The sequence below is a fragment of the Sinocyclocheilus anshuiensis genome, unplaced genomic scaffold (genome assembly GCF_001515605.1).
Source record: "Sinocyclocheilus anshuiensis isolate Anshui unplaced genomic scaffold, SAMN03320099.WGS_v1.1 scaffold1403, whole genome shotgun sequence".
In the NCBI taxonomy this organism is placed as follows: domain Eukaryota; kingdom Metazoa; phylum Chordata; class Actinopteri; order Cypriniformes; family Cyprinidae; genus Sinocyclocheilus; species Sinocyclocheilus anshuiensis.
In genome coordinates this window covers 548,714-566,093 of record NW_015538003.1, presented here as the reverse complement: position 1 = coordinate 566,093, position 17,380 = coordinate 548,714, and the positions used below count along the sequence as shown (strand labels likewise).

Here is a 17,380-nt window from a genome sequence, read left to right as displayed (position 1 = left end):
TTTTTTTTTTTTTTTTTTTAAATAGATTTTTTCAAATATGCTCATTTTGTGCTCAAAAAAAAACTTGATTATTAACTGTGACAGTTAATGTAGTCAATTAAAACTGTGACATATGCCAGGACTCTTTAATGAATAAAAAGCATTTTTAAATAGAAATCTTTTGTAACCAAACAATTCTTTTTATTAAAACATGTTTTATTATATATATGTAATACGTTTTTATTATTAAAGTCATATTTTACTTTATAGCAAATGACAGATTTGTAGTAGTCTGTGATTATGAATTATAATGACAGAAAGTGTCCGTTGCTCTCCTCTCCTGAACTTCAACTGAACTCGGTCTTATTGAAGCATTTAATTAATATGTGTTTCTCTGTTTGCAGTGCACGGTTCAGGTAAAGCTTGAGCTGGGTCACAGGGCCCAGCTAAGGAAGAAGGTGACATCAGAGGGCTTCACCCACGACTGGATGGTGTTTGTGCGAGGCCCTGAGAACAGTGACATTCAGCACTTTGTGGATAAAGTCGTCTTCCGGCTGCACGAGAGCTTTCCTAAACCCAAGAGGGGTAAATTTGACAACTTCACAAATGAGATATTGCACCACTCACAGTTCAATCTTCAAAAACCAGCATGTGTGAGAGCCACACGACATGTTGCATATCATAAGGAGCAGTATGCTTCTTTCTTGTAATATTTATAGGTTGGCTCAATATTAAAGTTTTGGCTTTGTACCACACCAGCTTCTAGTACTTTGGTGTCGATACTAAATCAATACCGAAGGCTACAAATAAACAGCCTCGGATGACTGGAGAAATGAAGCTACTGTCAGCAGATTAAACATCAACCCATTTCACTTGCCACATGTCTTGGATTAACAGTGCTGGTCTAAGATCAAAGTTAGCATTTTATATTTACATTACTTTATGATGATTTGGATGGAGGGATATTTTTGAATATGTATCATTTATTTCATTTTTTTGTTGTTGTTAATATACAATCAGTTCTTTCACATTGTGTTTTAGTGAAGTGTTTCAATACACTGATTCCAAGATTGGTTTGCAAAATTAATTTACAGTTTGTGAATATTAATTGGGTCATGCAGATGTTGCTTGGTAACCTTCCTGGAGTGTCCAGTCAAGTAATTTGAATAAATATTCATGATTGTGTCTTCACCATAGTCGGATTCTTGAAATGGCAGCTGATCAGTGCACACTTAACAGCATGCGCCTTTTAGCCAATCAGTTAGGCCTATTGAGCAAATATGATGTAACATAATTAATATTCATGAGCAAAGCCTTCATTTTCGTGTTTGTAAATGAAAGCTCCAATAAAAATGTGAAACCACCTTATTAATAAAATTGTGAAACATTAAATAATATGTAATGATCTATATATGGATACATTACCGTTCAAAAGTTCAGGTGTCAGTAAGATTGTTTGTTTGTTTTGGAAATAAATTATTGCTTTTATTCAGCAAGGAAGCATTGAATTGATCAAAAGTGGCAGTAAAGACATTTGGATTGTTACAAAAGATTTCCATTTCAAATAAACGCTGTTCTATTGAACTTTCTATTTATCATAGAATCCTGAAAAAATGTATCACTGTTTCACAAAAAAACTGTTTTAAACTTTGTTTTAAATTTTGCCAAAAATAAGAAATGTTTCTTAAGCACCAAATCAGCATATTAGAATGATTTCTGAATGCTCACGTGACACTGAAGGCTGGAGTAATGACTGCTACAAATTCAGCTTTTCCATCACCGGAATGAATTACATTTTAAAATATACTAAAATAGAAAATAGTTTAAGTTGTTAAAATATTTCACAATATTACTGTTTTACTGTATTTTTTGATTAAATAAATGCAGCCTTGGTGAGAATAACATACTTCTTTTAAAAACGTTAAAAATCTTATCAACCCCAAACTTTTGGATGGTGTATATGAGTACAAATAAGTCTCTTTAAGTCTCTTACATTCAAATAGTTATGAATATCATTGTTATATGCAGATTTTTCAGGGAAATAATTAATCTTTTTCTTTTATTTGCAGTGTGTAAGGAGCCACCATACAAGGTTGAGGAGTCGGGATATGCTGGTTTTCTGATGCCCATAGAGGTCTACTTCAAAAACAAGGTGAGGTATCTCTTCCTGCAGCTCTTCTGTCCTCTGTTGCTGTTCTCTCTTGTTCTCTAGTTATTTCTATTTTTTCACATTCACATACATCCCTCATCTGAGTATCAGCTGCTCTTGCCCTGTCTTGTCATTTGTGAAACCCCCCCCCATTGACATTAAACAATCAACGTAGAGTAGAGTACGCAGAGGAGAATGATTTGCTTTATGATCAGAGCAGTATAATGCGAAACAATTACACTCTCATTTTGAAGCCCACCCGCTGACTCACAGGCTTGTGATATGTATCTGTATCTGTCATATCTTGTCTCAAAAACATCCCCAACCTTCAGCGAGTCTTGTTTTCCTATGTTGTTTTCAGTAACTCACAGATTTCAGCATGCTGAGAGAGAGATAAAAAGATGTGGAGAGGTGGAGAATGTGCATCTGGGGGTTTGATTTGTAACTCTGATCTTTGCTGATGTTTTGCCCTTGAATCTTGAATGAACCTCTGGCTGTGCCGCCCATGAAAGAAGTCCTAGAATCACTGCAGTTGGTGCTCTGTTGACTCACTTTAATGCTTGACTTCAGTTGTTCTGTGTTATGAGAGGATTTAATGGAATCACTCAATAATGCTAATTTAATGCAGGAGGAGCCAAAGAAGGTGTGCTTCAATTACGACCTCTTCCTTAACCTGGAGGGAAACCCACCTGTCAATCACTTGCGCTGTGAGAAACTAACCTTCAATAACCCCACTCGTGACTTCCGTCGCAAGCTAGTCAAGGCTGGAGGGGTGAGTGCTGCATTGTGGGAAATTGAGTTGTTTGTTGCACAGTTCAGTCAGGAAAATTGTAAGTTTTTGATGAATGTGCTCTTATCTTTCGTTCATTCTGTACATATCAGATCATGGTGGTCCCAGAGGGGGCAGAGGTGGTCCCCAGACCCAGCCCAGATTACCCCATGCTTCCAACCATCCCACTCTCTGCCTTTTCTGACCCTAAGAAGAGCAAGACTTCACAAGGGTCAAAGGTTTGAAAAATAATTTTTAAATATGTCATATGTGCGATGTTTTTTTGTCTTTCTTTTTTATACAAGCGGGTCCAATATTCTGAGATCACATGGAAAATCAGTTTTTTTTTCTGTTAAACCTGGGGAAAAAACAGTGTTTTAGGATTTTTTTTTTAAATCAGAGAAAAAAAAACAGGAAAAAGTTTGATTTAAAATGAAGAAGATATTATTTAGGGTCAGTAAGATTTTTTTTTTCTTTTGTGAGAAGAAAAATAATATTTTTATTTAGCAAGGATGCATTAATTTGAGAGTATAGACATTTATAATGTTACAAAAAAATTCAAATGCTGTTCCTTTGAACTTTCTATTTATCAATGAATCCTAAAAAGTGCATACATTTCAACAAAATATTAAGCAAATTGTTTTTAACATTGGTAATGATATATAATGTTTATTGAGCACCAAATCAGCATATTAAAATTATTTCTGAAGGATCATGTGACACTGAAGACTGGCATAATCGCTGTTGAAAATTCAGCTGTGCCATCACAGGAATAAATTATATTTTTAAAATATACTAAAATATATATATATTTTTTTTTATTTTAACAATATTTTAGAATATTACTGTTTTTGCTCTTTTTTTTTTTTTTTATTAAATAAATGGTGCCTTGGTAAGCATAATAAGAGATTTCTTCAAAAACATTAAAAATTCCTCAATCCTCTAACCCCAAACTTTCAAACAGTAATTTTTTACTCAAATGTTGTTATTCTGAAAATAGAATTTGTAATAAACAATTGATATCTGATAATAGTCTGTGGAGAGATATTAGGGGATCACAGCTTCCTCAATTCTCTTTTGTTTACTTCTAAGCAGCAGATTAGATCGTTTCAGTAAGAATTAAGAGTCCATTATGTAGGACATGTGTCATATCTCTATTAAATGACCTTCGCTTTATCATATCTGAGCACTGGTGCTTTGTCTAGGTCACTCTGCGGCATGTTTCATTAGTGCAGTAAAGAGGGTCAGTCGCTCGCTGCTGATTTACTGTGATCATCCAGAGCTGGACGTCTTCCAGCATCCCCTTTATCCTTAACAGCCCTAATCTCAGCACAGCCTCATTAATACAGCACATGACCTTTGTGTGAAGGTCACACATGGGTTATATGATCGTAGTTAAGACAGGCTCTAATTGTTTGAGGTGTCAAACTCTATGCTTTATCCTAACAGGGGATCTGTTGTGTGGTTGTATTTAACAATGTGCACCAAGGTAAATGGTGACAGATGATAACAATATAGAACGGAAATTATTATTATATGAATATTTGGGTTATTCAAAATGACATTTTCCTAAACGAGTAGTTGGATTATTATCCATGTCCAAAAATAAATAAAACGGTGTGTATCTTGACCAAAAACATGGTTATTCCTTGGTACTTTGTATAATTTTTTGTGAGTTTACACTACAGTTCAAAGGTTTGAGATTGGTACAATTCTTTGTTTTTGAAAGAAGTCTCTAAAGCTTACCAAGGCTACATTTATTTAATCAAAAATACAGTAAAACAGTAATATTGTTAAATAATATTATCATTTAAAATAAATGTTTTCTATTTGAATATATATACTGTATTAAATAAAATAAAATGTATTTTCATTAGCCATTACTCCAGTCTTCAGTGTCACATTATCGTTCAAATGTCATTCTAATATGCTGATTTGGGACTCCAAAACATTCCTGATTATTATCAATGTTATAAAACTGCCTAATATTGCACTGCTTAATATTTTACAGGATTTGAATAGAAAGTTCAAAAGAACAACCTTTATTTGAAATTAAAATATTTTGTAACAATTGTAAATATCTTTTCTGTCACATTTGATCACTTTAATGCGTCCTTGCTGAATAAAAGTATTAATTTCTTAAAAAAGTCTTAAAATTTAAAATTCTTAAATTAATTAACTAGTGCTGTCAAACGATTAATCGCGATTAATCGCATCCAAAGTAAAAGTTTTTGTTCACATAATATATGTGTGTGTGCTGTGCATATTTATTATGTATATATAAATACAAACACATGCATGTGTATATTTAAGAAAAATGTGTTATGTTTATATCATAAATATATTTATATATAATATAAATTATATGAATATAAATATGTACATGTAAATATTTTCAAAATATATACTGTATGTGTGTGCTTTTATATATACATAAGAAATATACACAGTACACATTATGTAAACAAAACCTTTTATTTTGAATGTGATTAATCGCGATTAATCGTTTGACAGCACTACAATGAACCCACTTTTTTGAATGAAATTTAATTTAATTTTTTTACTATGGAAAAAATCATTCAGTTGCATCATTTTAAAGTAAAAAATAAAATTAAATGAAATTTCTATTCAAAAAAGTGGGTTCAGGAATGCAGTATTTATTAAAATTCAAAACTATCTGTAATTTGCTGCAGTCATTTCTTGGATAACTGACTATTTCCTGTTTAACTCGGTGAATAGACATTATATTTTTAATTGTTAACACTTTCTTTTCTGTAGGAGCCTAGTAAAGAGGGAAGCAAAGTGTCGAAATCCCACAAAATGGCCAAGGAGCATCGAGAGCGGCCACGAAAAGACTCTGAGAGCAAAGCCACATCCAAAGCGGACGTTGAACGGGATGGCAGCAGCAAAAGTAGCCGTGACCCTTCCTCATCTTCATCTTCATCATCCAAGAAAACAGAGATCAAAGTGAAGGACGAGAACAAAGTCGTGCCCAAAGCTGCTTTCAAGGAGCCCAAACTCACGCAGAAGGAGTCCAAAATGGAAGGCATGTCTCCTAAAGGAGGGGGAGCGGGGTCAGCGGGCGGTGGAGGGGGAGGTGGAGCGGCCGATGGAAAAGCACCCAGCAAACGACCTTCCAATGCGGAGTCACCCAAACCTAGTGTCAAGAAGCCAAAGAAAGGGGGTTCAGAGGGGTCAAAAGGCTCCAGCAGTGGGGGGTTCACCGGCACCTCCCCCCGAACCGCGTCTTCCTCCACGGCCTCCTCAGGATATGCTGATAAGAAGGCCTCTAAAGAGAAGGGCCGCTGGGCCAAGGGCAAGTCAGAGGCCCAGGAGGTCAAGGAGTCCAAGAAGCCTCCGGAATCCGATGACTCCAACTCGGATGATGAGGCCTCGTCTAAGTCTGAGGTTAGAATTAAGTGATAATAGTTTTGTTTATAAGATTTGTTTTGGATTTTAAAGCAAGATAACACTATTTATTTATTTGTGACCCTGGACCACAAAACCAGTCATAAGGTTCAATTTTTCGAAATTGAGATTTCTACATGATCCAAAAGCTGAATAAATAAGCTTTCCATCGTTAGGTTTGTTAGGATAGGACAATATTTGGCTGAGATACAACTATTTGAAAATCTGGAATCTGAGGGTGCAAAAAAAATCTAAATATTGAGAAAATCGCCTTTAAAGTTGTCCAAATGAAGTCCTTAGCATTGCATATTACTAATCAAAAATGAAGTTTTAATATATTTACAGTAGGAAATTTACAAAATATCTTCATGGAACATGATCTTTACTTAATATCCAAATGATTTTTGGCATAAAAGAAAAATCTATAATTTTGACCCATACAATGTATTTTTGGCTATTGCTACAAATATACCCCAGCGACTTAAGACTGGGTTTGTGGTCCAGGGTCACATTTATTTATTTATTTAAAATAAGTTAGGGGTTGGCAGCCTTTTTAAAAATGCATTAAACTGAATATGTATTTTTTCACAATTACATTTAAATTAATATAAGTGAGGGCTAACTTTTTTAAATTTTTACAGAAGGTTTTTTTTTTTTTCAATACAATGTATTTGTTTATTTATTTAAAATAAGTTAGGGGTTTTCAACCTTTTTATTACAGTGTTAAATTTAATTTTAAAGTTATCACAATTAAATTAATTAAATAATGTGTTTATGTATTTATGTAGAATAGGTGAGGGTTGGCCAACCTTTTTAAGAAAGTCTTAAAAATCTATCTATCTTAAACAATATAATGTATTTATTTAGTTAAAATAGTTGTTGGCAACCTTTTTAACAAAGTGTTAATTTAATTTGTAATTTCCTCCACAATATTTATTAATTAAAAAAAAAAAAAGTAAGGGCTTGACACAATGTTAAATTGTTTTTTTTTTTCACACAAAAATATTTATTTATAATTAATATATTTAATTTATACATTTATATAATTAATAAATACATACATTCTATTGTCAGATATCTACAAATTAAATTTAACATGTTAAAAAGGTTGCCAACTCCTGACCTAAAGCTGACACTGTGATAACCAAAATCTTTAATTTGTGTCCTGTCCGCTCCTTCCTACAGCAGTCAGCACCTTCCAGCCCGTCTAATTCCAGCTCCAGCTCAGAGTCCAGCTCCGATTCAGACTTTGAGCCACAGCAGAAACAAGGCCAAGGTAGGACCTGCTCTTTTATTGCAGGGAGTAGTGATGCGAGTACCGAATGGCTTAAAAAGACGTGAAAATAATACATTTTTGTGATGATGCAACAATGACCGATCAGGCAATTGACAATTCTGTCAACTGTCCCGAAACGCGAGCTAAAGTCTTCTATCGCAGCGTGCAGCAGCTCTAGATGCGTCGATGTGAAACGAAAGTCAAAGAGAGAAGACGCGGTACAGCTGAATCACTTGCGCTGTTTTCATCTGATGGTTTGTGTGGATTTATTTACTCATCTAACCTACACGCTATATTGAATAAAGGTTTTGCAGTAATTTCCCTCATTTTAAAGTCGAAAGCTGCGGGAATAAGTAATGCGATGTATGCGCAATCCCGCAACGAAATTCAGGATCTGATTAAACATAATTCTATTATACAGAGAATTGTGAAATAGATTTTCATTACTTTTCAAAAACTTTTTGAGTTTATTTATTTTTACAAAACTTTCTAGGCCTGGAAATTGCTGTTCAATGACTTTTCCAGGTTTTTCATGACCGTACAAACCCTATGTGATGATCCGGTGCGGGTCGGGTGCGGTTATCTAAATCAGACAAAAATACAGGTGCGGGCGGTTGGCGGGTGGATAATTTATTTGAAGCTGTGGATTCAGGTGACGTTTTAGCTCATCCGCGCATCACTAGCAGGGAGTGTCCTGATAAGAAGCAGTCAGATCCATAAATAGATTTCCCTACTACACTTTAACTCAAGGTTAACAGTCTGCTGCTTTGATCGATTGCCGTGGAGAGGGTTAAGGACGTGTCAGAACAAGGAACTTCCTTAAAAATGAAGGAACGAGGGGCATTTTTTAAAAAGGTCTTTCACATTTGATTTGTAACATCCAGTCCAACACAGAACATTGGCTTAACTAATAAAGTAAATTTGGGTGAGACCATTTGTTTGTCTAACCAATGGCAGGTGCGAGAAGTTTTAAGGAAACACACTTCACCTTTAAAGTGGGATTTTGAAAGTTCAATCAAACCACCGTAAATGTTGCAGAAGCTCATTGTGGACTTTGGTCTTTAGGCCCGCTGCGCTCTATGGTGGAGGACCTCCAGTCGGAGGAGTCTGATGATGACGATAGCAGCTCAGACACAGAGACGCCAGTCAAGAACAACCTGCCCAGTCGAGACTCCAGGTCATTCTCCCTCTTTCCTATCAATGTTTGTTTAAGCGGGTCTTTCAGATGCTTTAAGTCCCTGTAATCAATGTTAGCAGAGGCGGAGAACGGATTTGTTTGCTCCGAGTAAACACTTCACTTCATACGCCTCTCTCTATTCTTCATCTCACTCAAGTGTTGCTGAGCTGCTTTGAAAGACTTATTTTTGTGTGGCTGGAAGTGAGATGAATGGTAGAATTGGATTTTCTTTCAGGGTTTATTGTTTATTATAATTATTCTTTAAAATGAAATGTATTCATTCAGATTTAATTAAAATTATTCAGAAAATTTTAATTGAATAGCTTATCCAAAAAAGAAAATCATTTACTCTTTCTCATATTGTTCCAAACCTTAATGAATCTTTCTTCCTATTATGAATTTTTGTTGTGATTTTTTTTTTTTTTATATGTATTTTTAATATTGAAATTGAAGTCTGGTGCTGTCAAATTGCAAATTGTCAAAGTATTGTAAAAACGTGGTTCATGTGACTCATTAAAAGTGGTCAATGTGATGTATGCACTATATTTCATGTCTTCTAAAACCATTATAGATTAAAATGTAAATTTTTTTATTGAAAATCTTTGACTTAGTTCTTCTAGCGTTAAAAAGAGAAATAATATTATCTGATTTGTGAATAAATCATTAATCACTTTTTTTGCATCAGATCTTTTCAATGAATCTGTTCATCCAGTTGACAGAACAGGTCTGAATGATTCGTTTAGAAATATGACATCCATTTGCAGCAGTTAACAGCTCACTGGAGGATTCTCAGTGAATAACAACTTAAATTTCAGTCTGCTCCTTACACGTGTATTGTATGCCACAAGCCGTATGGACCACTTTTACACTGCCTTTGTGTCTTTTTTGAAGCTTGAAAGCTTCACTTCCCATTCATTGTAATTATATGGGAAAGAGTGAGCAGGACATTAAAAACTGTTCTTTCATGAAAAGTAAACATCCTTAAAGTTACGTACACTACCAGTCAGAAGTTTTTGAACAGTAATTTTTTTTAATGTTTTTTAAAGAATTCTCTTCTGCTCACCAAGCCTGCATTTATTTGATCCAAAATACAGCAAAAGCATTAATGTTGTGAAATATTTTTACTATTTAAAATAACTGCTTTCTATTTGAATATATTTTAAAATGTAATTTCAAAGCTGAATTTTCAGCATCATTACTCCAGTCTTCAGTGTCACATGATCCTTCAGAAATCATTCTAATATGCTGATTTGCTGTTCAATAAGCATTTTTTATTATTATCAATATTTAAAATGGTTGAGTACATTTTTTCAAGATTCTTTGAATAGAAAGATCCAAGGATCAGCATTTATATGAAATAAAAAGCTTTTGTAACATTATACACTATACTATTCAAAAGCTTGGAGTCAGTATACTATTTTTTTTTTTGGGGGGGGTTATAAAAATGAATACTTTTATTTAGCAAGGATGCTTTACATTGATGAAAAGTGATGATAAAGACAATGTTACAAAAGATTTCTATTTCAGATAAATGCTGTTCTTCTGAACTTTCTATTCATCAAAGAAACCTGAAAAAATTATATTCAGCTGTTTTCAACATAATAATAATATTAAAATGTTTTTTGAGCAGCAAATCAGAATATTAGAATGATTTCTGAAGGATCATATGACTGGAGTAATGATGATAAAAATTCAGCTTTGAAATCCTAGGAATAAATTACATTTTAAAATAAATTCAAATAGAAAACAGTTATTTTAAATAGTAAAAATATTTCAAAATGTTACTGTTTTTGCTGTATTTTGGATCAAATAAACGCAGGCTTGGTGAGCAGAAGAGACTTCTTTAAAAAACATTACAAATCGTCCTGTTGAAAAACTATTGACTGGTAGTGTATGAGACATAATTTTCATTTTTTGCTTGGTTAATCCTTTAATTTCCTTCCAGAGTTTATCTCTTTGATATTTGCTCTTCACAGGCTGAGCTTAGACAGCGAGAGTGACTGCAGTGACGGGCCACAGCGTCCCAGTCGAGACCCACCAGCGCTGCCACCGAAACACAGCACCACCAACAACAAGGTGAACTGATACTCAGGACTGTGGCGGCTTCTTGTTAAACCTTGACAGTCATCCAATTGGTGTGTTTATTCATTCAGTCATGCCGATCGTTCAGTTTGCAGCACACACTGTTTTGCTCCTTTGTAACTTGATTGTTGACTGTGGGATGATGGACGATTGGCATTAGTTCTTGGATTACGCTGCGCCCAGTGCTGAAATGTGGTGGCGACACGCAGCTTTTGATCCAATGACTGTGGAATGCTGTTTAACTGGGTGCTGCCAGTCAGATCACTGGGATTTGGAGCAGTGCTCCAGACACTGGTCCACTCTTACTGGAAAAACACTGCAATAGATCAATATCTTGGTTACTCATTCTTTAAACCTCTTCTTTAGTCCATCCGTATGATTTTTTTTCTTTCTTTTCTCCATCTTGTTCCTTTTTTCTGTCTATCATACAGGTGTCAGGCAGAAAGAGTCCAGACCCTTGTTTACGACAAGAAAAGATCCTGAAGAAGGGATACGACAAGGTAGGAAGGGTAAATCAACCTTTTAATTTTCCACCTCTCAGTCCCATAAGTTATTTCTGTTTAATCATTTTCACCCAACTTCCAAAACCTTGCTTTGCTGTCTGCTGCCCACATATGTGCCCTCTTAAGGATTACTAACTAAAATGGAACTTTAGTTGAATATGGTTTCAATAGAGTTTTCCATTAGCATGTTGCTAAGCTAATAAAGTGATACATTACATTACATTTACATGTATAAATTTGCCGCTTTCATCGAATGCACATTTACATTTGACCACTTCTTGCTTTCTTTGGGAATCAAACCCATGACGTTGGCGTTGCTAGTGCCATGCTCTACTGAGCTCCAGGAAAGTCTGATACTCTAATAAGCATAAATAAATGAATAACAGCAAAATTTTCAATTACACACACTGTTTTGCTCCTTTGTAACTTGATTGTTGACTGTGGGATGATGGACGATTGGCATTAGTTCTTGGATTACGCTGCGCCCAGTGCTGAAATGTGGTGGCGACACGCAGCTTTTGATCCAATGACTGTGGAATGCTGTTTAACTGGGTGCTGCCAGTCAGATCACTGGGATTTGGAGCAGTGCTCCAGACACTGGTCCACTCTTACTGGAAAAACACTGCAATAGATCAATATCTTGGTTACTCATTCTTTAAACCTCTTCTTTAGTCCATCCGTATGATTTTTTTTCTTTCTTTTCTCCATCTTGTTCCTTTTTTCTGTCTATCATACAGGTGTCAGGCAGAAAGAGTCCAGACCCTTGTTTACGACAAGAAAAGATCCTGAAGAAGGGATACGACAAGGTAGGAAGGGTAAATCAACCTTTTAATTTTCCACCTCTCAGTCCCATAAGTTATTTCTGTTTAATCATTTTCACCCAACTTCCAAAACCTTGCTTTGCTGTCTGCTGCCCACATATGTGCCCTCTTAAGGATTACTAACTAAAATGGAACTTTAGTTGAATATGGTTTCAATAGAGTTTTCCATTAGCATGTTGCTAAGCTAATAAAGTGATACATTACATTACATTTACATGTATAAATTTGCCGCTTTCATCGAATGCACATTTACATTTGACCACTTCTTGCTTTCTTTGGGAATCAAACCCATGACCTTGGCGTTGCTAGTGCCATGCTCTACTGAGCTCCAGGAAAGTCTGATACTCTAATAAGCATAAATAAATGCATAACAGCAAAATTTTCAATTAATATTGTTTAATCAGATTTAAACATATTTTTTCAGATATGAATATAATAATAATTATAGTAATAAAGCCGCTACAATAATAATTTATATCGTTCTTATTGCTATCATTTTTATAAGTTAAAATTATAATTAAATTGTAGGAAATTATGTAAGTAAATTATATAATAACTGTTATTAATTCAAAATTGTAATTAAATTACAGTAAAAAATATATGCATAAAAATATAATAACAACCATTACTTTTATTATTAAAAACAGCATTTTTTCTTCTTATATAATTTAAAAATACAATTAAATTTGTAATATAATAATAATAATAATAGAAATAATTAAATTCTAGTAAATAAAATTATGTAATATGTTGAATTTCAATAAAATATTATGGAAATAAAATACATTAAATACAAATACAACAACAACAACTACTATTGTTAAATAATAGCAACAATGGTTCGTATTATTATTATTATTATTTTTAATAAGGCATGTTTTGAAATACAATAACAACTACTTTTATTATATAATAGAAACAATGGCTTGTATTATTGATTTATTTATTTAATTTAATTTAAAAAAGTTTTTTTTTTTCTTTTACACCTCCGTCTCCGGAGGCAGTTCACTAGTGTTGTACCTAAGGTCCATTCAGTCAGTGCACAATGCAAGACATCATGTTGCTAATAGTTTGTAAAACTATGGGTGATGTTAATAGTTTCAGTGCTAATATAAGCTTTTATGTGTTTATATGTGTCTTTAGAGTAAAACCAGACCTTCTGTTCTCTTGTTCCTGACATCTTCCTCTCCTCTTTTCTTTTTCAGGCGTACACTGAAGAGCTGGTAGACCTTCATCGCAGGCTGATGGCATTAAGAGAGCGTAACGTTCTACAGCAGGTGGGTGTTTGCGTGTGAGTTGAAATAGCTTGCGTTTGTGTAAAGGCTTTAAATAAAAACCATTGACCCGTTTCCTGCCTCCAGATTGTGAACCTCATTGAGGAGACCGGACACTTTAATGTCACCAACACAACTTTTGACTTTGACCTTTTCTCATTGGATGAGTCAACTGTCCGTAAACTACAGAGCTACCTGGAGGCCACCGCCACATGACAGGAAGTCCATCGAGACTGGGGGGAGGGGGAGGGCTGCCCTTTTTCACTTCTTTTGTCCTGAGAGAGGGCTGCAAAAGGTGAAAATCTGTTCACAGGAAATAAAACAGTGGGAAATCACGAAAAGGAGTGAAACGTACAGTATTTTGAGGAGGAAGTGCAGCTATGTATCAACACTACAACACTTCTTCTCTCCTCCTCAATATCCTGTTGGACAGAAAGTTCTCTTCTTAACGGGGCCAGAACTGCTAGAGGGTCATATTCGAATCAGCCGGAAAGAAAAAAAAGTCTCCCTGTAGCCATACGCACTGATGCATCAAGGGTTGCAACCTTTTATATTTTATTTTTGTACCAATGTTTTTCAAGGTATTTTTGATTGTGGTCGGAAAAGGAAGCCCCGCACGCCATGAATGTATCGCTTTTTATCCTCTAGGGCTAGTCTTAGTGCCTTTTTCACACCATCTCATTTGTGCTCTTAGGAATTACAGCAGTGTTATCTTTCACTCCGACTTTAGTCAATCTTTCTGTATATGTGGGATCCCTGGATATCGTCCCAGGGTGATTCCGATTTGTATGCCAATATGTATCAATCCTCATTTATGTGTTCGCCAAACGGGCCTTAGAACTTAAATGTCGTGCATTGCTAGTGCAGCTTGTGAAAGTATTTGGAAATCTGTGTTGATCTCAGTGTTTTCTGTCATCATATCTGGTTTATTCATTAGACTAAGCGGGAGAGACAAAAGAAAAGGACGAGATGCGCTGTTTTCCTCTCATGTGGCCCCTGAAACAGCAGTCTGTAGATTGACTGTGCTTCTGACTCTGACTCTCTCTCAGAGCGACTATATCTCGACTTCACTGACTTCACCTCTGTGTCCATTGTTATGCTAATAGCTTTAAGAGGCTCCGTGGCCTGAGCTGCAGACCACATGCCCTTAACTTCACCCTGCGAGAGTCTGGGAGTGTCGTTTGCACGGGTTTTGAATCTCCAGCTGATTCGCCTGAATGTTAACGAACAAAAATGTTTATGGCTTTGTACTGATTTAGCATATTTGTGCGGTTTTCAGCGAGAGAATGCTTGAGTGTCATGTGTGTGAACTTTTGACTCCCAGTTCTTGGTGTGTGAACTTTAACCTTTGACCGGATACTGGTTCAGGTCAGCGTGTCATAAAGAGGTGGGACACGAGGCAAAGGGGGTTGAGTTCAGTGAACTTGAGTGGCAGCTCTGAAAAGAGCACACCCGGTTGTTGTTGCTGTTTTTTAAACATTATTTGAGGGGGTTCTTTTTTATTTATGTACCTCTGCACTTTTGGCTTTGTTGACTCAAAGACTTAATTGTCTAAATTGTATTTTTAATAGTTTTATACAATATTTACATGCAATATGATATTAATTTGTCAATTATTGTGTCAAGAAATGCCAGTTTTTACGGAATTTTAGTTCTTTTCTTTTTTTTCTCTCTGTATCTGCACATTATATCCTCATAGACTGTAAACGTGACCATCAGAACTTGAAAATGTTACTTCAGGCCAATTTATGAGTTCATGGCAGGGTGTGTTTGTATATCAGAGTTGAATTTCTACAAGTTGACATCTAGCATCTGTTTTGTTGTAGCCTCATTATTATCCACTACAAGGGGAGGACTGCAGATTTGCGAAATGAAGAAGTATTTGTTAATGTATTTGATTTAAACCGTGCTGAAAAGGTGGTTTGCTTGTCATCGAGTGGTTTTGTGGCACTTGTCACACGGTTAAACAAGCTAAGCTTTTTTTTTTTTTTTCCAGCAGAAAAGTGGAGAATTTCTGTGTTTTGTACATGGGATGCAGCAAAGTAACACTAATGGAGGGGCAAATATTTCAGACAGTCATATTACACAGATACACATAGACAGTGGGCGTCAAATCTACAGGAGTCTGAGGAAATATTAATCGACGGTTAATACTGCATCATTTTCACATACTTCGCTTGCAGGTTCAGAGAGCTGTCTTTTGTCAGTCAGTGGTGGTTTTATTTGTGTTTGTGAGCGAGGAAGAACTTGCTGTATTTATCCGTGGGGTTTGGGGAGGTCTGGGTTTTTACATGTACCGATAACGTGATAGAAAACCTTCCGTGATCTGAACAGAAGAGTAACCTTTAGTATGATGTGTTAAACTTGGCATACGATGCCACCATGTGGTCATTTGATGCAAGTTGTAATAAGGGCAAAAGTTGTTACTTTTTATGTTTTTATTGCAAAATCATATTATGAATAAAGTCAATTGAGTACTGTTCACAGCGTCTTTTATTACTAGTTTCATTGTTAGGAGCCATCTAAACTGCTTAATCATCTATAAATCTCAGGTTAAGTATTGTATTACAGGTACGTTTATTGCGTTTTATTTTATGAATATTTACAATTATTTATTTGATGGAAATTCAGGTAAAACGGTAATATTGTGACACCTTATCGCAATTTAAAATGAATGTATTTTAATGTTTTTTTTTTTTTTTAAGTAATTTATTCCTGTGATGGATAAGCTGAATTTTCGGCAGCCATTAGTCTAGTCTTCAGCATCACATGATCCTTCTAATCATCCTCATACTTATTTGGTCAAGAAACATTTTATATTATGTTCTGCTGCTTAATGTTTTTTCGTAGAAACTGTGATCCATTTTTAAAGTATTTTTAGTAGTGCTGTCAAATGATTAATCGCGATTAATCGCATCCAAAATAAAAGTTTTTGTTTACATATGTGTGTGTACTGTGTATATTTACTATGTGTATATATAAATACACACACATGCATGTATATATTTTTTGAAAATATTACATGTATTTACATGCATATATGTATATTCATATAATTCATATTATTTATAAATATATTTAATGTATAAACATAATGTTTTTCTTAAATATATACATGCATGTGTGTATATTTATATATACATAATAAATATACACAGTACACGCACATATATTCTGTAAACAAAAACTTCTATTTTGAATGTGATTAATCATTTGACGGCCCTAATTTTTAGGGAATTAAAAGCATTTATTTGAAATCTAAATCTTCTATCATGTCTGTACTGACACTTTTTATCAGTTCAGTGCATCCTCGCTGTTTCTATTAATTTGTTAATTTGTAATCAAATTTTTAACACAGGTTTATGAAGCCCTGATACACATTGTGGTAATAAATCGCCCTGGGTTAACAATTATTACAAGCTCATCATCTGATCTAATTTTTTAAAATTATTATTTTTTTAAACAATCCTAAAATAATCATAAAACATTAGCCAAAGTATAGAAACATCTCAAAGAGTAGTTACTAGCTGTATTCCATTGAAATGACACTATACACGACACGTGCCTAGTCAGCTATGAGCGATTTTTGATCCTAGTGACCAATTAATATTAATTTCAAGTCGAAGGACAAGACCTTTCAAGATTTGATCATGGTTATATCACATTTATTGTCCAGTAAAGGGATAATTCACACATACATACAAGTAGAAACCTGGAGTTCCATCTCCCAAAATCAACTATGTTCAGTAATCCAGATTCATCAATGACATACATGCACGTTTCAGAATCCCTTAACTTCACACTACACAACAAATCGTCACCCAGTTCAAGAGTTTTCAGAGTCAGGTAAAACCAGGCAAACCTTTCAGTCGGAGACTTCACATCATGTTCATGTTTGTGCATTTCTAAACGGACTGCCCTACAAACTGGTCCAAATCTAGA

General features: G+C 34.7%; 1 protein-coding gene across 2 annotated transcripts in view; it reads left to right on the top strand.

Moving 5' to 3' along the window:
- The window catches only part of LOC107676782 (protein ENL-like), a 21,277-nt gene extending 5,360 nt beyond the window's left edge, over positions 1-15,917 (top strand). The window contains exons 2-12 of one of the 2 annotated variants that reach the window (XM_016471471.1): positions 384-564; positions 2,049-2,131; positions 2,757-2,900; positions 3,011-3,136; positions 5,676-6,305; positions 7,491-7,581; positions 8,647-8,758; positions 10,735-10,834; positions 11,272-11,340; positions 13,370-13,441; positions 13,526-15,917. In XM_016471471.1, coding sequence (XP_016326957.1) covers positions 384-564; positions 2,049-2,131; positions 2,757-2,900; positions 3,011-3,136; positions 5,676-6,305; positions 7,491-7,581; positions 8,647-8,758; positions 10,735-10,834; positions 11,272-11,340; positions 13,370-13,441; positions 13,526-13,654 — 1,737 coding nt within the window. In that variant the 3' untranslated portion in view covers positions 13,655-15,917. Of the gene's footprint in view, positions 1-383; positions 565-2,048; positions 2,132-2,756; positions 2,901-3,010; positions 3,137-5,675; positions 6,306-7,490; positions 7,582-8,646; positions 8,759-10,734; positions 10,835-11,271; positions 11,350-13,369; positions 13,442-13,525 lie in introns of both variants that reach the window. The other variant, XM_016471466.1, reaches the window with a different exon arrangement.
- The last annotated feature ends 1,463 nt before the right edge of the window (positions 15,918-17,380 follow it).